General features: G+C 35.2%; 1 protein-coding gene across 1 annotated transcript in view; it reads left to right on the top strand.

Annotated features, from left to right (window-relative positions):
• LOC140151182 (adenylate cyclase type 6-like) overlaps nucleotides 1-24,818 on the top strand; it is a 326,089-nt gene extending 301,271 nt beyond the window's left edge. Inside the window, 10 exon segments of the mRNA XM_072173436.1 lie at nucleotides 3,405-3,564; nucleotides 4,227-4,324; nucleotides 6,465-6,549; nucleotides 7,592-7,708; nucleotides 8,207-8,368; nucleotides 17,283-17,458; nucleotides 20,059-20,191; nucleotides 20,962-21,231; nucleotides 23,340-23,544; nucleotides 24,087-24,818. Of these exon segments, the coding sequence (XP_072029537.1) occupies nucleotides 3,405-3,564; nucleotides 4,227-4,324; nucleotides 6,465-6,549; nucleotides 7,592-7,708; nucleotides 8,207-8,368; nucleotides 17,283-17,458; nucleotides 20,059-20,191; nucleotides 20,962-21,231; nucleotides 23,340-23,544; nucleotides 24,087-24,352 (1,672 nt within the window). The 3' untranslated portion in view covers nucleotides 24,353-24,818.
• The last annotated feature ends 2,100 nt before the right edge of the window (nucleotides 24,819-26,918 follow it).

Here is a 26,918-nt window from a genome sequence, read left to right as displayed (position 1 = left end):
GCGAGGTACCGAGATCGATTCCCACCGCTTCCTGCAATTTTTTTTAAAGACTGGGAAATAATAACTTGACATTCGCCGCTGACATTCGTACTGCAGAAGCGGAGTTACAACTTGTTAAACTTTGCTCCTTCCGTAAAAGGGTACATTATTTTGGCACTACATTATTTCTTTTTTTCCACATTGCTGGTATTAAATATCAAATGGTCATAATTGGCGGTCACTTCAAATCATCCCCAACTGAGCGAGGTTCAGGAATGTCCTCTCTTGAACAGGATTTAGCCAAAGCAAACAAAGACTTTTAAGGTTTTTACTAATGCTAGGCCTATACATAAGTATAAGCTTATTACCCTCTTCAATAATAGGATTAAAGATTGGTGCTTGACTGGAATAACGTGCTAGTGTCATTGGTTATTGTTAAAAGGCAATAAGGTGTGTAATTGCAATATCTCCTCTGAATAGGAAAGACTCTCTACATCGAACCATGGATGCTGATGGTTCGCAATACTGTTATTAGCTGTTATTTAGGGGAAGGTATCTTCCAACCCCAAATTCAAATGCTTTGGTTGATTGTCTGTTGGAATTATCTGCTTAAATGGTAAACTATAATTACTTGGGCTTTGTTCTTAACATTGGTTGAGAAAATTGTCCCTGCATTTGTCAAAATGAAAAGATGTCACAAAATGTCAAACTACCTTAAAAACTTGATAATTAGCATATGTGACATGATCAAGGGGAATGAGTCACATGTCGACCCTGGTCAAAAATGAGGTTTACTTATGTTTCTAACGAGGACTTTAAAAAAAATGCTTTCAGAAACTGAAAACCCCATGTTGATACGACTTTTCTTTGCGAAGTTACGTCAATTGATCAATCGCTAAAAACAATATAAAACAAAAGAATTATAACACTTTCCTTGCCAATATCACAAAATCAATATTAGCAACATCCGACTCATTTCCCTTGATTGTGTCACATATGTGCTTACTATCGAGCGCTTTTGAAAACATGAAATTGTACCAAAGTCCCACGCTTTACCGACTGAGCTAATGGGGTTGAGACACAAATTTGCAAGTTTACTTGTTTGTATATAACTATGTGTATCAATGATTTGCTCAAAACCCTTTACACCTATGTGGATGGGGCTCTTCATGTTTGCATGTTTCAAAAGTGCTCGATAGTAAGCACATGCTAACTATCAAGTTTTTACGGTATTATACTGACCTTAATTCAAATAGTGGTGACTACTGAGACATCCGTAGGAAACAAAACTGCAGCTCAAACATTGACTTGGGCAGTGTTATGAAATCAAACATATGAAGGTCATTCAAAATGTTCTGCCTCAATCCTCACCTCTCTGATATCTCCCATTATGATGTACTTGGATCTGTAATAAACTTGTTATTACCCGGTCCACACGAGTGTGCTTTTTGCTGCCCATTATGATAATGCTCAATTGTATTACAACATCAAAAGCATGTGTCTGCAAAATGATGGCATACTACAAAAAGAGGTTACTATTCACAGGACTGAAGATGTAAGCCTTGAGACAGAACGTTTTGAATGACCCTCTTATTACGGTATATCAATCTGACAATCACGTATCTTATAGACAGTGTAATAATAAAATAATGCAAGGGCAGTTGTCACGTATGCAGTTGTCATATATATACTCTTCTCCAAGGGTCATTCATCATTGATTTTGATATATTATTTAACCAAATGTTTGCTTTTAGATGCAGATAGACAAAAGGACAATTAATAATAAAATTAATAGTATATAAACAGAAGTCGGGTTCAGTGATATGTAAACATAAGCATGGGACCTCTGGGAAATAAATGTGGATACTTTGAAAATAGAGGGTATAGGGTTATTGAGTAGAGTAAGCTTTGAAGTTTGGTGTTAGGTGATTTCTCATTTTACAGAGCCACCATTTTTTTGTCTCGTCACTTATATTAAGGGTGGTCTGAACCCTGGAATTATGGAAACTTTCGGGCCTCATAACTGCTAAATTATTAGTCTAAAGAATATAAAAGTATACATTTTTATAATGGAAACGACTTGATGAATTGTGACCGTCCACGGCGAATGAGCCGTAAATTCCTCCCGGTCAATTTTGTTTTATTTCGTGTTTAAAAATAAACATCATAAACTTAAAATGGTATATCATTTGACTTCAAACAATATCCAGAAGCGGAGTTATGGTTAGTTAAACTTTAGCCTTCAACAAAATTATAGCTTTTTTCGTTTCTATGTGTGTCTCTTTTCAACATTGCCGGCAATAAATATCAAACAGTCATAATTGGCGGTCATTTCAAATCATCCCCAAGTCAACGAGCTTTAAGAAGTGTTCTCTCATTGTTAATTGTTGGTTATGCATACCTATACAAATAACCCACCACTTGAAAAGGATTTAGCAAAAGCAAACAAAGACCAGAGCTATTAAAAGTTCTATAGCCATCTAAGGTAGAAGCTTATTATCCACTTCAATAATAGGATTATTGATTGGTGTTGTGACTATAAAAATAAGACGGATGTCGCGCCAGCTTAAGTGACCGATGAATACGACCTTCGTACACATTTTACACCATAACTCAGAATACAATTTAGGGAATTTACGGCTCGTTTGTGCTGCCGGGTCACAATTCATCTGTGAGGTCTAATTTGGGCCAAAATGCTCATTTTAGAAAAATCACAAAAACAGGTTTTTGGCCCAAATTTTTTCACATAACGTAACAAAAAAATTGTTTGGCCAAAAATTTTTTTAAATTAATTTTTAAAAACTAGATAAAAATATCTAGGGACCGTTTTTCCATTTTTTGACCAACTTCACCAAAAATATTTGAAATTTGGGCGAAAATCAGGCTTTTTTATGATTTTGTTGAAAATAAAGTTGGTCAAAAAAGAGCATTTTGGCCCTAATTGGACCTCACAGATGAATTCATCAAGTCATTTCCATTCTAAAACTGTATACTTTTATATTCTTTAGACCAATAATTTAGCAGTTATGAAGCCCGAAAGTGTCCATAATTCCAGGGTTAAGTCCAACCTTAATGGGAACATATTGGAAATAGAAATGTGATGATATTTCTACCACATATACATAACTTTCCATATTAACTTGTAGTAACAGAGTTCTGGCATTATACCTTTTCAGAAAGCAGATGGAACCAACAACACAGACTGGATGTTGTTTATATCATCTTGGTTACACCTGACACTCCATAATAAAGAATGGTTGGACCCCGTTGGACATTATGTTATCCACAACTTCCACTGACCTTTTCCCAATTGATTTTAAGCTTACTAAACTGTATCACTTGAACTACAAATGTCCAGGCTTGCAGTTGACTACTCGCCCACAGTACACTCAAATCCTTTGTCTATACTTTACTTTTTTGTACAGACTTGGTCTAGGAGACAAGAGTCATCAAAAGATGGAGCCTGAAGATGAGGTCAACGAATTCTTAAGTCGTGCCATTGATGCCAGGAGTATCGACAGATTACGCTCAGAACATGTCAAACGTGTCTTGCTTACGTTCAAAGATTCAAAACTGGAGGAAAAGGTTGGTAACGTTTGATAACGAAATATAAGAAGATGTCTGACACAATTGTGATGTGATGTAACCAGGCCAAGAGAGAGGTAGAATTAGGCAGCAAAAACAAAACAAAGTACATAGCACATTATAAAAGCATAACTGTGCAACCAAGTATGTCAGGGGTTTCAGCATTTCAGTATTTATAGTACACTAGCTTGTATGCCAAGCACGATATGATGATAAAAATTCAGTTGTTAAAATTGTCCCCTTTGGTCTGGTTGCAGGGGCGTAGCCAGGATTTATTTATGGGGGGATTTTGAAAAAAGTGGATCTTTTTTTCCTCAAACTGGACCTTTCCTCAAAAGTTTGGACTTTTTTGACCAGGAAAGCATAAAGAACCTACCGTTCAGGTATAATAGCAAATGGGAATTTATACCCACATATTTGCAAAATGTTCTTCCAAGATGAACCCGGCCCTTCAATGGTCTCTGGTTCTGCTCAAAAAGTGGCACTCCTTGGAGTCCCAGAGTTCTGAGTTCACTTTCACCCATGTCACATCATTTGGACCGTCATTTTACCTCTTCATAAGTGTATCAAAGTCTAACCAGGAGTGCAAATACATTTGTACATAGATTGTGCTACAGATTTAGCTTTAAAATGCTGACTTCTATCATAATTTTGTCTTTCAGTATTCCAAGGTTCGAGATCACATGTTCAGCACTTACATGGTGTGTGTCTTCTTGATTTTATTCCTCATGTCACTCACTCAACTATCAATATTTCCCCCGTAAGTATACAAAAAGCTACATATTCTGTACCTTTATCCAAATGCAGTCAGGAAACCATTTATACTTGCTTGTTTTCATTGTATTTGTTTCTTTGTAAAGCGCTTTGTTCATTTTGATAAAAGCACTCTATAAATAAGTCTATGTCTGTAGGGACGTTTATGCATTAAGAGGCAACTATCACACATGCATCTCTGCGGCATCATTAAGTGCATGTGTGAATGTTAGATAGGTGTATAGCAGCTACTTGAATGAATGCTTTCAATTTGCAGGTGTACAATGAAATTCACTCTGACGTCACTGACTGCATTTGACAAAATCTGCAATCAAACCAAATAATTATAGTCAAAATTGAGCTCAGGTTATGTCAAAAAAGTGGTTCAATGTTCTAAAATTGATTGACAAGTCACAACAACTATGATTCCTGGGACACATCCAGCTACATCCTGAGGATGCAGGAAGATAAACTATGCCAAAGACATGCTCTTTACACCCCATTGCATGGTAAAAGAAGTCCTTGAAGGCAAAGAACGTCCTACTTGTCTTATGTGCAAAAACTGTTGGGGACTTCAACAACTTTTTACTGCCAGATGCCATTACCACTTTGGCTTCAAATCATGATACATGGAGAAACTTTGTAGTCGCCTGCTTCGCAGCCAATTGAAATGAATCATTTCATTAATAATCAATAAATTAGGCGATGACATTAAATGGGGAAAAAAAAACACACACAAAAACAAAAAACTGGTTGATTGACAAATGCTTTGATTTACTTTATGCCTTCATATGATGTTATTTGTTGTATTTTAAAAACATTTTCATGACTTTTATATAAATTCAAATGGTATTAAAAAGTTTCAACCATAACATACCTTAGACACATGTTTGTGTTTACTGGGATTGAACACAATAGGTATGCATGGAATAAGGCCAAAAATTTTTTCCTCCATTTTGAAAAGACTAGTATTGACAAATGCTTGATCATTTTATGGTAAAAAAATTGTGTGTTTTTGGACCGGCTTTAAAGGGGGGTAACCCTATTGGTTTTGGATATGGATTGTCTTTAAAATTACATAATAATATCAAATATCGCCTCCTTTATGCTGCTTTGTTAAAAAAGCGAGAGCATTTTCAGCGTAAATGTGAATAAATAGCCAAATTTGCAATCCAATACCTTGGTATCGTGAATTGCATTCTGGGCAGGCAATGACGAATGCTGACATGCTGTACAATGCCCGGCCCGTATTGAACGGAAAATGGTTTTTTTTTTTTACCGTTTCAGAAAAAAAGGAAACAAAATATACTTCCCTTGCAATATGTACATTTCAAATGAATATAAAAAAGTTTGGGTAAAATGGAGAGGAAAAAAACCCTTCCGAGACCGGGTTTTGAACCGGGTACCTCTCGGGCAAAAAACAAACGCGCTAGTCAATTGAGCTATTTAGCACACCACGCTTACCGTTGCCGTTTTCATAACTATATACGGCGCACCGCTTGCGGTGACTGATATTTCGCTCATAATTCCCTCCCAGAATTCCAAAGTATTTACCATTGTTTACAAACTGGTATACCTGTAAAACCGCTGTGATTCATGATTTCTCCGAAATACATCGACTTGGAGCGTCAAATTTCAGGATAGTAATGAGAAAAATAGTATCTATTATGTGATACCAAAACCTCATCAACAATGAAAAAAAAATCGGGGATGATGCTGTCGATCGGGTTACGGACCTTTAAATGGAAATACTTCTTGTTTTAATAAATAAAATGAGTGAATAACAAATATAAAGGTCCTTAATTCTGTCCAAATTTAAGGTTTCTTCTAAAAAAAGTGATTGATCCCTCCATTTTGAAAAGGCTAGTATTGACAAATGCTTGATAATTTTATGGTAAAAAAATTGTGTGTTTTTGGACTGGATTTAAATGGAAATACTTCTTGTTTTAATAAATAAAACGAGTGAATAACAAATATAAAGGTCCTTGATTCTGTCCAAATTTAAGGTTTCTTCTAAAAAAAGTGATTGAAAAAAAAACCTGACCCAAGATTTCCAATTTTTCGGGTCGGTCAGACGTTTTTTAGCCTAATGCAGTTAATTTGAGTCAGGTAGTAAGTAACCTTTTCTGTTTGTCAATCCCTTTCAGGTCTGTTGTCATGGTAGCTGCATATATGGTCCCCGTCCTTTTAGTTGGCTTCACACTTTACATTGTTTTAGCGGAAAAATGTACTGTAAGTATCAGTAGTTTGCTTTTACAATCATTTTACTTTTAAGTAAAATGATTAAAAGGTTAAAATAATCGTAAATGCAGTACAAAAAATCAACAGTTGTATGCACTTTTGGAATTTGGATCTTGTTGAGTAAAGTGTCACTAAAAATGACTGAAAATGAGTCAAAAATTGACAATTGGGGGATGAAAATATTTGGCTTTGCCCTCACACTAAAAAGCTGGCTATGCTACTGAGTGATTGGGCTAATTCATTTGAAATCCATACACCCCCTATGGAAGACATGACTTAATTTACAACACAGAGGTGTAGTTTTCAAAAAAATGGGAGTCCAATGCGGCCAGTTGGGCACATTGGTCTGCAACCACTGCAAACCTACCCATTGATATACCACAATTGACAAAAAGGTACCCCTAAACCATGGTACATCGTCATACACCTTAAACCAGGAAGAGCCCCCTATGGGTAAAGACACCATAAAGAAGAAGTCATTATGCACTTGTTTGAGAAGTCATCATTTTTAACTGAATGAGCAATACACTTAATGTGTGGAGAAATTTGTTAGCTGCACTTGTGTACAAAGGAATAAGGAATTATTACCTTAACAGTGAAATTGATTTGAGATCAAAGGGCTCATCCAGTGGCAGAAATTTCTTTCTGACATGGGGGGATGGAGGTTGGTGTAAAATTTGTGAAGCAGAGTGAATGAAATATTATTTGCTCCCAGAAGAACTTGACTAGTACAAATTTAAAGGTGTGCTAAAATATTTTTGAAACTAAATTGGTCAAATATGACTGGAACAAATGGTCACAAAAATGTGCAGTTTTTACAGCAGAAAATGGTCAAATAATACAATTTTTATAATCAAAAACACTCATACGTAACATGGGGGATGATTTGGGTGGGGGTTGATAGGATGAATACAACCCACAGAGGAGGAGACACTGTAGGTTTTTATTTTATCTGTCATGTCAGTTGCTAAATCAAATTAACCAGTTTTATTTATGATATTCTAATTCTATAATGTTTTAATTTTCTTGACAGTGTTCACCCATTGGATGTTCAGCCATTTCACATACTATCATACTGAGTCGAAGTCTCAGTTCTATTATAGCAGTTTGTACATTAGTTCTTTTGTATGTAGCATCATTTAGCTGTATGGTAAGTTCTGTTCAACTTTGAAACAAGGAATAATCACCCAATACAAATTCCTAATGCATTCTGTGCAGCTGACCTCATACCTATCAGAATTTAGTTTTTTTCTTGCAAAATATTGTTTAAAATGTTTAAAAAATTGAATATTTCAATCAAAATGTATTTTGATGATAAAATTACAATAATAAATGAATAAATAATAATTAAAGCAATTTTCCTAATAGGTCAAAGTTCAGCTGTACCAAACTGTCCCACATTAAGGTTCTATAATACAGGATAGTTGAAGAACCTTTTTATGTTCTACTTTGAAGAGTACTACTTTGAAGAGTAAGAGTAATGAACCTTAAACCTAGTCCCAAAGCCTTTTTGCATAATTCCTAAAGATGTACTATTGTATTTGAGAAAAACAAAGAAAATTTAAACACAATAATATTGAAACTTATGAAGCTCTTGATACTTTTCAACCTGTTCATTTTGTTGAGTACACATGTTGTTGTGTTGCAGTTTGCATATGACACTACAAACCTTGCAGAATGCATAGCTGATGAGAATGGCGTTCCTGAATCGGAGGTTAATATCAGCTTAGTGGAAGAATCAGGAGTACGGCTTGGGCATGAATACATTGACGTATGCCGTGGTGCACTTCCTTCATGTCATTTTCCTCAGGTAGGATCACACATGAGGTGTATGTTGGAGGATAATATACAGATATAAAGCTTAGTTTAGGAATAGAGTATGTTTTGGTATGAATACCCTGACATATCTTCAGTCGCATCACATACAGGTCTATTCAACGCAACACGCTTTTCGAGAAAATCACAATTGAAAAATCTGTTGCTGGATTTGGCAATAGAATGTCCTTGACTGGAAGGGGCAATGTTTATATAAAGAAGAGACTTGGAAGTTTCATTTTGGTGAATTTGGCATGTCCATCTTTCAAGTAAAATTGTTTAATGTTTAATTTAACCTATAGCTCTGTATGTGAAACGACTTTTTTACGCTGTTGCTATATTATGCTACAGTACACACTATGTGTTTTTTATACGTATAGATCTATGTGACGTGCATATTGGTGATGAAAGAAATAAGCTCTGAATAGATCTATAATTATGCGATGCGAGGTTCACCGTATAGATCTGTATGTGATATACGTACTAAGGAATGGGTAAAAGTAGCTTACGTCATTGAATAGTGCTGTATGTGAAATACAAAATTTAAGAAAGCAGCAAAAATTAATAAACCAAAATCAAAGTTTTATATCTCATTAATTAGACAGAATTAAGGTCTAAAATGGTGAATTTGAAGAACTCCAAAACATATTGCTACACACCAATTTTCTCACTCCTTCGACGCATCTTAAATTAAATGAATAACAATAGCGTTTAATTAAGCGAAGTCGAATTAAAACCAAATTGTCAATGGGGAGAAAATTTTTGGCCAGGCGTATAAATGGTTTTTTTTTTACCCTTGTGTATAATATGGATTAAGCCGTTGATCCACTTGGAGGTATGCACATCAGTGATTTCAGATATGCGTTCACCTATGTTAAAACAGGTGCAGGGTTATTGAATGCATTCATAATGGTTTTGTTAAAGGTTTTGTTGTTGCTATGATACAACCAATCACTTGGCATAATTGTAGCTGGCAAATGCAAATGGGTTTTTGACTCACATCATGTTTTATCATCGAGAGATCAACGTCTACTGAAAAAAAAGGTTAAAGCATCTATGGTTAAATAGCTGCATGTCAATATAAAACAGTGACATGTTAATGCTTGCATTCGCTCTATGGCAATGTATAGCAATCTACCAACAGGATAAACAAAATGGCAACAGTAAAACAATCAGGGTGTGATTGTAACATAGATCGTGATTGTGCAGGACGGTGCGTCATCATCATGATGGTGGAATCTTTGTCTTTCGGCGGTATGGAAGGGACAATGTACTTGAGTAGGCAAGTTATGATTAATATGTTAATTATACGATGAAATAATAATGATAATAATAAATAACAGAAATAGCACTAACGAGGATCAATATGAAGGACAGCGATTAATTAATTTAATACATGTAGCGAGAAGATTATGCAACTATACGTATCCCTTATCTCTTGGAAATTTTATTAAATGTAAGCCTACATGCATAGGCCTACACATATAACATCTATAAGCCCCGCTATAAGCAGTGCCAAGAAATGAGTGCGTAAGGCATAAGATAAGGTGTGTTTTAAAACATTAAATAGTGCCAGCGTGGGCATTTCAGTGATCGAATAATTATGAACAATGCAGTTAAATAGATTAAGTTCAAACATGCTTAATACACATGAGCACAGTCATGGTAATTAAGGCGGAGGGCAAGTAGTATGACCTATGGTACCTTTCAAGTACAGTGGGATCAAAATTATTATACAAATGCACGATCAGATTCAGTTTCGAGTTAATGCGAGTTGATAGAGTACGTAAAACCAATATCCCACAAGTTCGAGTTTATAGCTATTAATGACGCCTCAGTTTGACATGGTTTCTTCAAAAAATCATAGGCCTAAACATGAATATTACAGGATCTAATAGTAGTAGGCTAGTAATTATGGTAGGCAATAAGTACAAGGATAACTAGCGGGGAACAATATTAATCAAGCAACAAATGGTAGGGTCAAGGAGGTTACACTAAATTCATGGTTCTATTACTAATGAAAAACAGAATAAGAAGAAAGAAAAACTATTGTTTATCAAGAGAGATAGACCAGCTCTATATAATGGCAGAGTCTGGATCTTATCAAGTAATGAGGGGAAAACAATATGACAAATAGGGATGGTCACTTAAGTCACAAATAAGGAAAATGGAAGTATAAGTAATAGGTCTAATATAAATATAAAAAATAATAAGCAGATACAGTAATAGCAAAATGAAACCCCAATTGTAAGGGTAATGATATATATAATATAGATATGCAGTAAAATATAAAAACGGGAAGTAAAGAAGGCCAACAAGAAAAAATATCTTAATTTCTGGAGGTAAACAAATTGGGATGGTCACTTAGGTCACAAATAAGTAAAATGAAGTTTAAGTACTGTATAAATATAAAAAAATAATAAGCATACCAGATACAGTAATAGCATCTAGTAGATTAAAATGAAACACATTTGGTAAGGGTAATGATAGATACAATATAGATATGCAGTAAAATATATAAATAGTCCTTCAAGAACATAAATTAGTAACAAGGTAGAAACGACCGATTAGTGGATCTGCATTATACAATTTAATATAACTATATCAAAGAATACATACAGGTAATATAGTGCAAGAAGAAAAAATAAATACAAAATAAATGGAATTGAGTATATTAGGCCTTAGGCCTAATATTAAAAATTATAAATTACATGCGTTTAAGGGTAGACGAGGTATTGTTGGTCGAAGCAATCTAAAAATCGATTCAATATATTATTGAAAGTTAACACCTTGATGTTTTGCAAAGTTCTACAAATCGTATACTTTGCAAACTTGCTTAATTTATTGTTGTTAATGAGCTATGTACGTTTTACAAAAGTGTTGTTGTTTCAGCCCTCTTTACAACGTAACTCAAGAACCGCAGCACTTATTATAAAAGTATATCTGTGATATTTTGATTCTTCTACACGCTCGCTATGCAGTTTTTGCCAAAGCTCACAACCATTCATAAGATACTGTGAACCACCAAATCACAACAGTTTAAAATAATTAATAACCTTAAAGAGATTCTTTTGGGGGGTTGTCAATTAATACGAGTTATATTATTGAATTCGTGCATTCGCACAACTCCAGCGATGGTTTAGGACGTTTGTAGTGCAAGTATCGGGTAAAGCGCGAGAGGCTTGGTTAAAAAGAATGATAAAAACAAAAATTGTCTGGTACAATTGTAAAATTTGAGAACCCTTAAATGCTTATTACAGTGTGTAGCAAATACCCTGGCTGATAATATGGAACATAGGCATATCAAAATATTGTAGTTGGCATGTATTTAAAGAAATTCTTTCGGGTGGTTGTCAATTTAATACCAGTTATACTCCATCGATGGTTAGGGCGTTTGGAGTGCAAGAACGAGAGGCCTAGTTAAAAGAATGAAAAAAAAAAAAAACTGACTTGTGCAAATGTAAAATCTGAGAACCCTTATGCTTATTACAGGGTTAGCAAAAGCTAGCAAATACCTTAGGTACTGGCTAATACTAATAGTGCGGAACATAGGCAGACCACATGGCATATTCGTACAGGCAAGAAATATATTTTTGAGTATAGGCCTACACTAAAAAGCCGAACTATTATGTATATAGGCATTCATGTTTGTAGGTGGTATTTATAAAGTATATGGACACATCAAATATGGTTAAGAGGTATATGTATATTTAGGCAACGGGCAAGGAATACATGATTATACAAAATAGATGAGAAAGTAGGGGGAGCAGTTATATGAGGAAGCCACTAATTGCATAGTGCGTTGTGATGTTAGCCACCATTTTCATTATAGTTAAACAGCTAATGTAGTAAGAGAACAAAACAAGCCTAAGTTGAAAGGGCAAAGGTCACGTTCGCGAATTCACATGCATACAATGAGCTACAATGTCAAACAATTTTATAACAAATAGGCGTTTTAAAAATAAAAACAAAGGAGTAGGCCTATAGTTACAATTTACAGACGTCTATAAAAGAAACATGGCAGAACAGACACCAACAGACAAATCATATCTGCATATCATAAAACAGTAGTATAAGACATACAGTGTATAGCATCAGTTGTCTCTTGCTGTGTATTTTTGTTTCATTTCAGAAATTCATAGTGTTGATGTTGTGGAATTAGCATAGGCCACTTGTGAACATTACGAACATGAACAATATCGTGTGGGACATGGCAAAATGTGTAGGGGACATCATGCATGGTATAAAGTTCAGTCTACAACAAGCGACAATTGGCGGTACTTCACAAGGCGAAGTTCCTGAGCTCATGGAAATTAAAAACAAATTCACGCATGAGGAACGTGTGGACATGCATGAACACATGGATATATATCGATTCGTTATCTAAATCAATATGTCATGGAAAAATAAAACGTTGATGTTTTGCAAAGTTAATTCTACAAATCATATACCGTGAAAACGTCAGCTTGAAAACGTGTTGGATTATTGTATTGTTGTTAAGGAGTTGGTACCTCCACACTTCTTACAAAAGTGTTGTTGTTTCAGCGTTTGTTACAACATAATTCAAGAACCACATGACCTATGTGTATCTGTGATATTTAAATTCTTCTACACACTTGCTATGAAAGGATGAAGGCACCTTCGCAAAAGCTCACCACCAATTGCAAGCTAGGTGCTGTGAACTACCAAATCGCAAGGACCGGAAGTGCGAACGTTCTCACATGTGCAGGAATTATTACGTGTTTAGGTGAACGATGTTGTAAACCAGAGAAAACGTTAAAATCGATGCACAGTCGATTACAATATTAATAGTCGCATCACCGCATCATCAACATATTTGTCAGGGGTGTGACAGCATGGAATTGGCATTTGATGAAAGCTCAGATGAAAACAAAAAACAATGCAAGTAGTTTGTAGTCACAAAACAAAGTCAAGCAAACTTTATTTGGAAACGGCATGATCATCACTAGAGCTAAACAATGACCAAAAAAGGACAATGAACTACAAGTATACAGTACAGGATTAAGCAGTCTAAGATACATTTAATTTGGTTTCCTTGGGGACACAAATTGAAATTTAATTCCTGAAATGCATAATAAAGCAAGTTGGTAACATATATTGATATAACACTCTTGCTATGAACCTCACAGTTGGCAAAGGCGAAATGATAAAACAAGTTCATAAAAGAAAAATTGTATATATATCCTGTATGAAAATCCTTTGTAAATATTGAAGCGATACACGCTGCAATTGGAAGGTTTTCCTGCTTTTATCCCACGAAGGTTTTGATTAGGTTTTTCTACGTTCCAATTGCATCTATTCGGTATCAGTGACAGTATGAAATCCAAATGATTGATATGGGAATTTGTGTTTGATATGTATGACTCAATATATATGTGTTCATTTTATTCAACATTTATTTGAAAACCGTTACATGTAAGAAATAAAATATACGGTAAAGCATTTAGCCACTTCAATGCTTAAAATCGGTTCTCGAGGTGCTAATCGCTTTAAAACCCAAAAGTAATTTGGGCAATTATGTTGGCCAATCGTGTGCCACTCTAAAATCACAGTCATCAACTCAGCTCCACAAGTGAGATAATTCTTTATCCTATAAAGCCGAGTAGCGCCCGCCAGCTAACTTCATGCTACATGTTCCATGTTGCATCCAGGAGCATTGAATCATTGAAATTGAAAAAAAAAAAGGGGCGGGTGTTAAGCAAGTTCCTTTTGAAATGAAGGAACTTGTTTGGCAGTTATTTTTCGACTTTCAATGATATTCTGCATTAATTATATGCATTTATGACAAATCATGGCAAATGACATGGTCATTATTTGAAATCGAATATATTTTCAATAGTAACTACATGTAACCTTTAATACATGTGTGTAAGTATGGAATTGGGTGTTATAAAATACACACGATAAGAATTCCAAATGGGATGGCCTTTCAATTTTAAATTGAAATTAAAATGCTGCGTGATTGTTTTGTCTGCGTTTGGGATCTTTTGGGCTCAATTTCAGCGCTGATTATGTTTGTCACGGCTTTTAGGCTTTTACTCCATAGGATATTGGTTCCAATTAGCGCAGATTATGTTCCTGTTGCGGCAGGTTGGGTACTTTCCATGGAGTTGGAAATATGGTGCCAAGTAGTGCGGATTATGTATGTGATACATTATGTAAGAATCAAATATTCTATATATGAATGATAATAACGTCATAAAGAAATATTGTGCCTTTAAATATGCGCAGATTATGGTATTGTCTGGTGTAGGGGCATTTTTCTTTGGTATGAGATACTTAAGAAATCCCATAGCGGATATTCTTTATAAATAAACCAAATGATCTCTCGGTTGGTATAGAACATGACCACCACAAAAAGTGTTGTCTCCCATGTTTGTTGTTTTTGAGTTCATTGACAATAGCGTTTAATTAAGCGAAGTCGAATTAAAACCAAATTGTCAATGGGGAGAAAATTTTTGGCCAGGCGTATAAATGGTTTTTTTTTTACCCTTGTGTATAATATGGATTAAGCCGTTGATCCACTTGGAGGTATGCACATCAGTGATTTCAGATATGCGTTCACCTATGTTAAAACAGGTGCAGGGTTATTGAATGCATTCATAATGGTTTTGTTAAAGGTTTTGTTGTTGCTATGATACAACCAATCACTTGGCATAATTGTAGCTGGCAAATGCAAATGGGTTTTTGACTCACATCATGTTTTATCATCGAGAGATCAACGTCTACTGAAAAACCCACCCTCCACGCCCAATAAATGTATATGTTAAGTGAAAGTAAAGTAACAGTGAGTCATGTATAAGTTTACATGTTTTAGCGGAAAGTAAGTAAGAATAATCAATTGGTTTTAAGTTTTACGTAACTTTGAAAACATGTTTAATGCTAAATTATGCGGTTTAAATTAACACGAGCATTAAATGTTTTATCAGAGCGTTAAACGTTTTCAAGGTAATCATTTGAAACAGAAATATCATAATAAATGTCAAATGTTCACTTCCAATTCATGCATAACAATATAAGAATTGAAGTAAATATAATCAAGCCTTGCAGGCTTAATTGAAGTTCATTTAATGGCTTAACATGATTAATAAAACAGGTTATCATAACAAGTGGGGACACGGATAAGATAATAACTCGCAAGTCAGCAAGTGATTATAATTGTGAATTCAAGTTTAAGTCTAAAAGCTTTCAATTGTATATACAGAAATATCACAATGAATGTCAAATGTTCACAATATGAGGTAACTTCGAATTCAGGCATAACATAAGAATTGAAGTAAATATTATCAAGCCTTTGCAGGCTTAATTGAAATTAATTAATTGGCTTATGTTTAATAAAACATGTTTATCATAACAAGTGGGGACACAGATAAGATAATAACTTGCAAGTCAGCAAGTGATTATAATTTTGTATTCAAGTTCAAGTCTAAAAGCTTTCAATTGTATATACTTGAGCCTTAAACACTGCATAGAGCGGTCGTGTTAAACTAAGATGTCTCCCAGCGCAAAACACTGGAGAAAAATGGTTCACAAAGGAAACGAGAACCAGCTGTATAGAAATAAAGTAATAAGTCAACAAGTTCAAAATAAGTTTGATATGACTTTGAATTCATAGCAAATTCTAAAGTCTGAAAATATGTAAGCTAAATAATTCCACAAAAAAGAATCTTTCTGTTGGTGTCAAGTAGGCACTTTATCATAAAATCAAAAAAGTAGCGAAGTTAAAGAAAAAGCACTTTACCACTGTCTACCTTGTTTACTGCATAATCAAAAAACAAAACAAGTCAAAAATGGTTGTTGAAGTTAAAGACATAAGCCTGGTACATGTATGTCAACAGTTTCCTAGTCATTGTGGTAAATAAATACATGAAATGATTGAAGCAAAACTTTTCATGTCTATAAAAGAAGACGCATATCGTGCAGTTATTTTTCGCTTTCAATGATATTCTGCATTAATTATATGCATTTATGACAAATCATGGCAAATGACATGGTCATTATTTGAAATCGAATATATTTTCAATAGTAACTACATGTAACCTTTAATACATGTGTGTAAGTATGGAATTGGGTGTTATAAAATACACACGATAAGAATTCCAAATGGGATGGCCTTTCAATTTTTAAATTGAAATTAAAATGCGCGTGATTGTTTTGTCTGCGTTTTGGGATCTTTTTGGGCTCAATTTCAGCGCTGATTATGTTTGTCACGGCTTTTAGGCTTTTACTCCATAGGATATTGGTTCCAATTAGCGCAGATTATGTTCATGTTAAGCGTCAGGTTGGGTACTTTCCATGGAGTTGGAAATATGGTGCCAAGTAGTGCGGATTATGTATGTGATACATTATGTAAGAATCAAATATTCTATATATGAATGATAATAACGCTCATAAAGAAATATTGTGCCTTTAAATATGCAGATTATGGTATTGTCTGGTGTAGGGGCATTTTTCTTTGGTATGAGATACTTAAGAAATCCCATAGCGGATATTCTTTATAAATAAACCAAATGATCTCTCGGTTGGTATAGAACATGACCACCACAAAAAGTGTTGTCTCCCATGTTTGTTGTTTTTGAGTTCATTGACAATGAGACATGGGTAACACTTGTCATTTTTATAGAGGTTATCCACTTCACTCATGTGTGACCTCTAACAAAAGATGCTGATTCCCGTAGTATTCCTCATTCAAAGGAATTCAATACACGACCTCGGAGTTACCTGCCTGACTTTGGCGGGCTATTTTGAAGCAGTCATGGTTGCACATGCAGGTACTTCTTTTGAAAGTCCTAAACAAGGTATAGCAGTCGCTGATAGGATATGCAGCTTATAGAACATGGATAACCTCTATTAAATAAATATGTGTATATTTGTGTGATTTATTGCAGTACTTTACATTTAGTTTAATGCTTGTCATGTTGGGGTGTGGAGTCTTTCAACAACTCGGTGCTATGACCAAACTGGTTCTTCTATTCCTCATGGGTGGGATATACACAGCCATCATCGAAAGCATTGAAGTCAATCTGTTTGATAATCATGATCTGTTACAGCAAACACATGTAGGGTGAGTGTTTATTACAGAAAGAAAATGATTTGAACATTTGTGATGCGATCAAGCAAAATGATGCCGAGAATATTGATTTTGAGATATAATCAATAATAGTATTCAACTTCCTTTGTATTCTATTGTTCTCAGCAACACTAAAATGACCATATCTCTTTGATTTTGATCGACATCAGACACATTTTGCTTGATCGCATCACATTTTTGTAAACAAATTTTTGTGATAAGGTTAGGTGACATTGTTATCAGTATAGACCATAGGCTGCGATCACATAGAAGTATACGGTATTCGCTATACGAAATACGCTCATTCGATCAGGCTGAGTTCACACAGTACCGTATACTTCTATGTGATCGCAGCCTTATGGAATAAACCAACCAGAATGGCATAACAATTGAAATGGCAGATTTTTTGGGCCAGTCTAAGATTACAGAGGGACGGGTTTCACAACCGTTTATACCTATCACCTGTTTTATTGTATTATCAAAGGAATTGCCCTGTGGAGGCCTCCTGGTGGACAGAATTATATTTAATAATTTAAATGAGGATGAGTGACGTCATATTCATTACGGTTATCATGTATATTTGCTGTCGTAGTTCACGTTAGAGTATGACCGTTGCTAGGTCAACTGGATCATGCTTTGTTACGAACCACTGATCGAAATGATCACAACAAGCCTATGGCATATCAAAATTTGGAACGGGTGTATGAGCCCTGGCTTGGAGCAGTAACCAATGGTTAATAACGTGCACTACGACAGCGAATTGCAAGATAGTAGTTATCCATGTTTAAATGTACCCTGTTCTGCACAGCGCTGTCGGTAGAGGGGGGTATGGGGGGTGTGACACCCCATACACAATTTTTGTCGGAAAAATTGACTGTTGTCGTGAAAGCTATGTGATTGTCTGCAAATTGCAAGAAGCATATAAAAGATTAATGTGCTACGAAATTATGCTGTTGTTACGTAATAGGCCTATTGTTAATGTTATAGTACCAGTTACTAATTTTTTTTTAATTTGTCGGAAATTTTTGACTGTTACCCCCCCATGCCACCCCGACTGATTAGATTCTTAAGCACTGTTCTGGCTAAAAAAATTTTAGTCTACAATTCACAAGATTTTCCGTTTGCAAAACATGCTGTACACCCCTAAATCATATTGGTCTAGCGACACCCCCTGGTTCTGCATCATAGAAGCCAGGAACAATGGTTTTATGTTAGAGCAGCAATTCATACAACTTATTAACACCTGCCCTCAGTGGTGGTAATCAATTTGGGTCAAGGTAGACATAATTATTTGGAAATAATTGATGATGTATTTATGGAAAAATGGAATTATCATAGTCCAATTTCTCACCATTCAGTCTGGTGAAAAATGTTCAAAACAAAAACTTCAAAACCTGTGATATTACCAAATAAAGTAAGATTCTGTAAAGTGGTCATTTCCGTTTGTGTAGTGTGTACTTTGCTTGTTTTTAAATTTGTGATTTTAAATTTTCTTATATAGAGCTATGCATTGAAGAACAAATCCATACATTTTTATTTTCGCGGTAGCTGTGTTGAGCGCGAAAATTAATGTTCCATGGAAATTTCTTACTTCTACAGTACTGCCGCCTAAAAACTGTACCCAAAAAGTGGACCCAAATGACAACTATTTTCATCATCTCAAGATGAAGGATTTTATCATCGTATTTGAAGTAAAAGAAAATAAGAGTGTGAAAAAGAGTTAATCATCAGCTGTTACCTTGTATTTGTGGCAATTTGGTTGGGTGTTTAGACAAACCAATACTCCAGGCACACATGAATCATTTTAGTCAAACTTTGTGAAGTTGTGAAATGGAAGATCATATTCTGCACATGTGCCAAATTTTCTCAGCACTCATAGTTGACTGTGACAATTATGACACAATAAATTCAAATTTCACACACTAAGACTACATATAAGCCAGCAAGGGTCCAATTTATATGGACCACTATAATGAAAGACAAAGATAAAGAGAATTTATCGCGTCTGACGTCATCTGTCAATCAAACTCGAGCACGGTTTGTTTACAAGTGTCGTGATGATGACTTGCTGAACGCGGATTTATAACTGGGCGCCTTATTGTTAATTTTGCACCTTTTGACATGCAAACCATCTCATAAGTTAGGTCTTTATAGGCTAGTAGGAAACTTTCTTAACCGAAGGCACCATGTCCACAATGCCTAGAAAAGCTGCTTTTTGTCTTGTAAAAGTACGTAATTTTTCGCCATTTGCTGCTATTCCTTTTCTCCGATCAGCACCAGATATAGATCTGTCTTCCTTTTACGCGCTGATTAACCTGTGTAAACCAATCAAGGATCGTAATTGACAGTGGCATCAGACGTGATAAATTCTTTTTTATCTCTGTCTTTAATTATACCTGTGTATTTTGGTCAGTTAGAATGGTTGAGAGATGAAAGGACCTGGCAAATATCTGTGGAATAGAACTAGGTCTTGATATCCAAAACATACAATATTTTTCTTTCAATATTGATCACTTATTTACACCAGTTTGTGTGATTTATTAAACTAACTGTAATCTGTTTATTTATTTATTTATTTATTTCAAATCTTCCAGTATGGAGAGTCCAGAGTACATTGCAATCAAGATCACCACCCCTATAGTCATAATAGTATACATCTTAGCATTATGGACACAGGGTAGAACAGTGGAGTCAACATCTAGGCTAGATTTCCTATGGAAGTTACAGGTAAGACAGGCTTAGTCATCTTCGTTTACACCCAGTGGTGGTGTCAGGGGGCTTGTGATGGGTACAATTGGTAACATTTCTTATGAGGAGGGGGAATGCTCAATTTTAGCCAATTTTTGGATCCCCACCCCTGAAATGCACTTCCCCAATTACCCATGGAAACAAATTATGGTGCTGCCATTGTTTAAATCTTAGGATTATGGGCTATAGTGTCAACCAGGAGTATTCGTCACTTGCAGACATGCATGTGGGTCCTGTTTATCAGGGTTATGAGGCACTACAGGTATTGTTCCATGTATGAGGTGCCAATGTTAGAAAATATGTGGCCATTTTTATAGCCATTTTCTCTACTTACTACAAATTATACTTGTCAACTGAACCTTCCCAGCAAACACAAAAATTGTCTTAAATGTTATAAATGTGTTATAAACAAGTTTTGTGTGTATTCAAAATGATTTAATAACATTTAAATGTCAGGTTATATAAAGTTCATGAAAATGTTTTTAAAATGTTTTATATGAAAAAACACTACAACAACATTTTAAAAATGTTGTCAAAATGTTATTCTACAAGACTATTTTGGCAAAATATTTTGTCAACTCTCTTTAATAATATTATTTAAAAATGTTTTGCATCTAGTTTTTAGAACATTTTAAAACATTGTATACCCTTTACATTGTATATAACCCTATAATAAAACATTTTCTGTGAAACGTTTTGTGTTTGCTGTGTTAATGATTTGTTACTCGGATGTTTTATTACCATCACAGGCCACTGATGAAAAAGAAGAAATGGAAACACTGAAGACACATAACAAGAGGCTGCTTAACAATATCCTGCCATCGTTTGTCGCTGAACACTTTTTGAAAAACCAGGACAAGACAAAAGACATGGAACTTTATCACCGTGCCAACGACTTTGTGGCTGTGATGTTTGCATCAATTACAAACTTCAGAGACTTCTATGTTGAGTTGGATGCCAATAATGAAGGAGTGGAGTGCCTGAGACTACTTAATGAAATCATCCATGATTTTGATGATGTAAGATTCTTCATGATTTTTGTTTCCAATTTATGTTGTTCCTATCAGGATATTGGTTTGCCATACAGAGCTATTTTTTTAGATTAAGGCAAGTTGGAGCCAGCTTTTTTAAGATTAAGGAGAGTCAGAGCCTTCAGGTCATATTTTTCCAGTTTTGGTTATTTACTTAAAAGAAATCTGTACCATAAACTAATCAATGGCTATATAGTTGCAGTAATAATAAAAACAACAAACAGTAAAAGTCCCAAGCTTATATACGTCCAAATAAAGGAGAAATTCTTAATTCCTATCAGCGGTCAGTTTGCAATCCATGGTGGCTGCCATATTGATACCGATGTATTTTTATTACGCTGTAACGGTACCCTGATTTTGAAACCAGCGAAATCCGTTACAAGCCTCGTCCTCGTGAACTTTGGTGACACGAAGCGAATACTACCAAAGTTCAGATTCAACATTCGTTCAAAAGAAAACATGACAATTTTTACCCATAAAACTACAGAAGAACATTAAAAAATGTATTTTAAGTAATATTATGATCAACAATGTCTTTTGAGAACGAAAAGTGTAAAAGCAGCACTAAAAACCAAAATTAAGCTGTGGGTTCGCGAATGCCACACAGCAACACACGCTCACTGAAGGTAGCCGAGGGTCTGTGTGAAAGGTTATACTACCGCTTATGGCAGAAAGGATTCGCAAGCAGCTATCATGGCGGCTTCCTTGAATCGCAGAAACGAAGGATTAAAAGTGCTTTTTCTTTGTTAGGAATATTCCGAAATTTATACAGACCATCTGGTATGTTTAATTTAGGGGTACGGTATATAACTATATTAGCCATTGATTAGTTTATGGTACAGATTTCCTTTAAATAATACAGTTTATTTCTGCAAAGTAATACATTGATCTTGCCGCTGGTCACATTTACATTTCTACATGTATTGCAGTTACCGAGTTATGACAAACAAAATAAGTCAAAACTTTCCCCCTTCCCAGTGATAATCATGCACATGGGGAAAAATTAAAGTTTGGGTATTTTTGGAACAAGTGTGTGCTAATAGAGGTTGTATCAAAATGTTTGTTCACCATCCATTTTTATTTTTTCTGAAAAAACCCTACCTATGTTATATTTTACACTTTTCATTTCAAAGTCTGGACATTTCAAGTAAATCCAACATTTGGTTTAGAAGAGGCAGCTATTTCAAAAGCACCTAAAATAATCGGAGAACTGGTGGAGAACAATCATCTTGATAAGGCCTGTAAACCATGCAAATGGGGAAATTGAAAGCAATCTGATAAAGTCAACATTTTTGAAATTTTACAATAAGTAGCTGACTTTGTCCCTACTTGTGAGCAGGGCAGTTGCATTTGGAAAAAATAAGCATATAGATAAAAGCAGAGGATGCTGTGATGGTATCTACACTTTCATCAGGAGGTGTTTGTGTTGTTTATGAAATACATTATATATTCTGATATGTGACACGATCAAGGGAAATGAGTCGGATGTCGCTAATATTGAATTTGAGATATTGGCAAAGAAAGTATTAAAATTCTTTTGTTTTATATTGTTTCAGCGATTGATAAATTGGCGTAGTAACTTCAGAAAGAAAAGATGTATCAACATGGGGTTTTCAGTTTCTGAAAGCTCTAAATGTCCTCTTTAGAAACATGTGTAAAACTCATTTTCGACCAGGGCCGACATGTGACTCATTCCCCTTGATCATGTCACATATAGGAATGAGTTATTTGGGTTAACTGATCAATTTGTGAAGTAGACAGGTGAATAGCAAGTATAGTGACTTTAGTTTAGGTGATAGAAAATACTCTTTATGCAACATGTTACATTAATATTACCTAAGTTCTTGATCTTATAATCCTCCTGGGTTTTACATAGCCACAGAATTGATTTTAAATTGAGTCACCCATTCAGGTAACCCTATTTGAAATTACACACTCTGTGTGAAAGATTAAGGCCATGTCTTCTAGGAGGTGTATGGATTTCAACTGGGATAGCCCAAAGCTATTTCACAAATGAAAAATGTAATAACCGTTTTCAGCATTGCTTTCTCCCTCTCACAATTAAGCCGTTATTCTTCTCATATTTTGACTTACAGATACTTGGTGAAGAGTATTTTAAACAAATAGAAAAGATCAAAACTATTGGCAGTACCTACATGGCTGCATCTGGCCTAACAGATGAGACGTTTGATCAAGAAAATAACACTCACATAGAAGCTTTGGCTGATTTTGCATTTAGAATGATGGAACAGCTACAACATGTCAACGAACATTCTTTTAATAGTTTTAAAATGAAAATAGGTAAGTCATGATGCAATGTGATCCAGTCGGTAAAATTGAGTTATTATCATCTTGCCCAGTAACCAGCAGTGGCGGAACGATTTACAAAGTCGTTGGCCAGTCAGTGGTGGATGTAGAAAATATAGATAATGGCCATGAACATCGCGTCACACTTGCATGATGGAGAGTGGTGTTTGATAAGGTACTCTTGTAATCGTTTTATCCAAGTACTTCTGTGAAGTTATTGTAACTTCTTTATCAAAATATATCCTTCTTGGATGCTGTGTTATTAAATTTTGCATACATGTTTAAATTACATTGCCATCACTGTTTGTTTGTCTACACTTGTCTCATCTGTCTTCGTCTAGCTTGAAAGTCTTGTTTTACTCATCTGTAACATGTTCTTTTGTCTCTTTATCTCTATAATAGTAACTATGTAATAGGGGTCATATACATTCAAACTTTGCTCTCTTTGACATCCACAGCACATTATCTTGTAATTTGTGTTTTTTGATCTTGGTGAAATAAAATGAAACTGACACTGTATAATTTGTTTCTTTCAGGTCTTAATGTGGGTCCTGTCGTAAGCGGGGTAATTGGTGCACGCAAACCACAATACGACATCTGGGGTAACACAGTTAATGTCTCAAGTCGCATGGATAGCACAGGAATTCCAGAACGTATTCAAGTCACACAAGAAATGGTCAATATTCTTCAACCAAAAGGTTATGTGTTTGAACAGCGTGGGTTGGTTAAAGTCAAAGGTAAAGGAGAAATGTTAACATACTTCCTGGATAGCTCACCAAATCCAAATGCAAGAAGGAAGTAGATATCAGCTAGACAGTCTTCTCATATGAGAGCTAAAAAGTTGGCTTTCCAGATCAAATGAGCAGAAGGTTTTTTGTATTAATATCAGGAATTTTCATATCAAACTTAATTTGATAAAGTTTGAACAAGTGATTTATGTGTAATATTTGTCCATAGTCAACAGCTGAGGAGTACATTTTCAAGTAAGACACAGTGAGATCATAATATGAAAGGGTACCCTTTGATACAAAGGAACAAGTGCTTTGGTCATCACTGCCCTGAAATAAAATATTATAATTTAAATTTAAATTTGTAAAGGATAAAAGTAAGTCAATATTAATGTAATTTACAGTCAGCATGGCAGTAGAATATGGGAACATATGTATGATACCCCCATGTTATAAACAGATCACTTACTTTGTCAGTCTGTTTGTGAATACTCTCAATCATCTGGGAATCTCGTCTTCGCCGCTCAGATAGATCACACAACCTCGCAGTTCAGAGTCATGAGTGGTCTTCATTCCATCTACAGCCCACATTCCAGGAGTTATGAAACGGACCAGCTTCAAAAAGGAGGTTAACTGCTATCTAGGCGCCAACCCATCAGCTTTATCATAACGATAACAGCTGTTAATGCCTTGATATGTTTTGACATAAAAAAAAATCGTAAACGAGAGATTCGATTCAATCTAGTCAACCAGATTTGCCACATACCTTGGGGCAACCAATGTTGCAGTCAGTACCACTGACCTTCCGCTGGGTTGTGATGTTAAACACCTTGATTCCATGTAACTTCCACATCCTGGGACAGAACAATCAGAACTTCACCTCGCCAAATGACATCACAAGGTAACGTCATACACCAAGCGGAAGTTAGCGGGAATCGAGATGTTTAACATCACAAGCCAGCTGAAGACCAGTTGGTTGGTCCAAGGTGAAAAATCTGGTAGATAAGATTGAATTTAACCCTAACCGAACCCATGGTTTTTTGCTATCAGAAGGGAAAGAACAAATGAAAAAGGAGAGAAGATGAACAAAGAAGTCATTTGGCACCCTCAGGATTCGACTCTACAACCCCTCGCATGCCACGCACAAGATCACCGGCCGGTACCCACAGGGGTTTGCTGGCCCGGCCAGCAACTCCTGGGTATATATGACTTAGGCTGATTGCGTCATGGGATCATGTGGAATCCAAAAGCTCATAAACGGTGCTTTTCAAAGTGTGCTTTAGTGAGTTTCAGTTCGGTTAGGGTTAATCTATCTCTCGTCAACTTTATCAGTGCAGTTAGCTCAATTGTTAAGGCTACAAGTTTGAGTCCCTGCAGTATCATATCTGCTATTGTGCATGTATATAGGGCTGTCACTGATAATGCTAAATGGTGTATACGGTGTATCTTGGCCAGCCTGAAATAGATCTTTCTATAAAGCGCAATGATGGTATGTAATTGCCCTATATAAATTCATGACATTTTTGTTGTCAAATATGCATTAAAACATGTCACCCTTATGCATTACATATTAAAGTTATATGCACTCTAAATGTAATAACTTTCCATCAAACAGAATGAGGCTGTTTATTTGTCCTTGTTAGGCCAAGGCTGCAACCATGTTACAAAAAGGTGAAGAAAAGCCTGGAGGGCCACTCATGTATAAAAGTTCTAAGCATCTGTGTGAATTTACTTTCAAAAATGACCCAATGCAAGGATGTCAAACTAACCCTAAATGAGGATTTTACCAACATCTTAAGCAAGGAATTGGTTTGAAAATTGCCCCTAAACAAGGATAGATATTATGAAAACACCCTAAGCAAAGAATTGGTTTGAAATTTGTCCCTTAACAAAGATAGACATTGCGTGTGTCAATATGAGTGTCATTCAGAATTTTTTTTAATCTGGTTTGTAAATTCGTGCCAAATAACTTGATAAATCTGTCACCACTAATGGCTGGTAATTAGGTCATTTAAAAAAACTACCCTAAACGAGGATCATCCTTAAAAAACACCCTTTCTTCCAGTAAAATGAGTGTTTTGAGACCCTTATCGCGGATCCGCACGGATCCCTGTTTTGCTTTTCAGTACTACCTGAAATCTGCGGTTTCTTTCATGCAGATGCTTACAACTTTTATACATGAGGTAGTGTATGATCAACTTCTTCAAGGGTATTTGGATTAGCTAAACTGATTAAGGAGTTTTTAGTGAACCAAAATGATGTATATTTTTGTTCTCTCTTTCAAATATGTGAAGGTGACCTGATATATTTGGAAAAATGGAATTAATTAAAATTTACATATAGCATAATATATTGTCACTTTCAAGCATTCATGCAAAAGAACATGTAAATGTTTCTTGTAAACGTGACTAAGGCCAATAAAAAAAAATTGTTTGCTTGCCCTCAAATGAATTTCAAAAATTGGGTCGGTCGGTCAGGATTTCTTTTTTTTTTCTTTTCTTTTTTTTTTTTTTTAATTACTAGCAAACTCTACTGTTTGTATTAATTAAGGCTCAAAATATGAAAAATCAGACAATTTTGGTGTCAAATGAATCAACTAACATTACAAAACAACTAAAATACATTTGTTTTTACATATTT

This window comes from Amphiura filiformis, chromosome 4, assembly GCF_039555335.1.
Source record: "Amphiura filiformis chromosome 4, Afil_fr2py, whole genome shotgun sequence".
NCBI lineage: Eukaryota > Metazoa > Echinodermata > Ophiuroidea > Amphilepidida > Amphiuridae > Amphiura > Amphiura filiformis.
The sequence above is the reverse complement of the archived record's forward strand: the minus strand, read 5'-3'. Positions and strand labels throughout refer to the sequence as shown.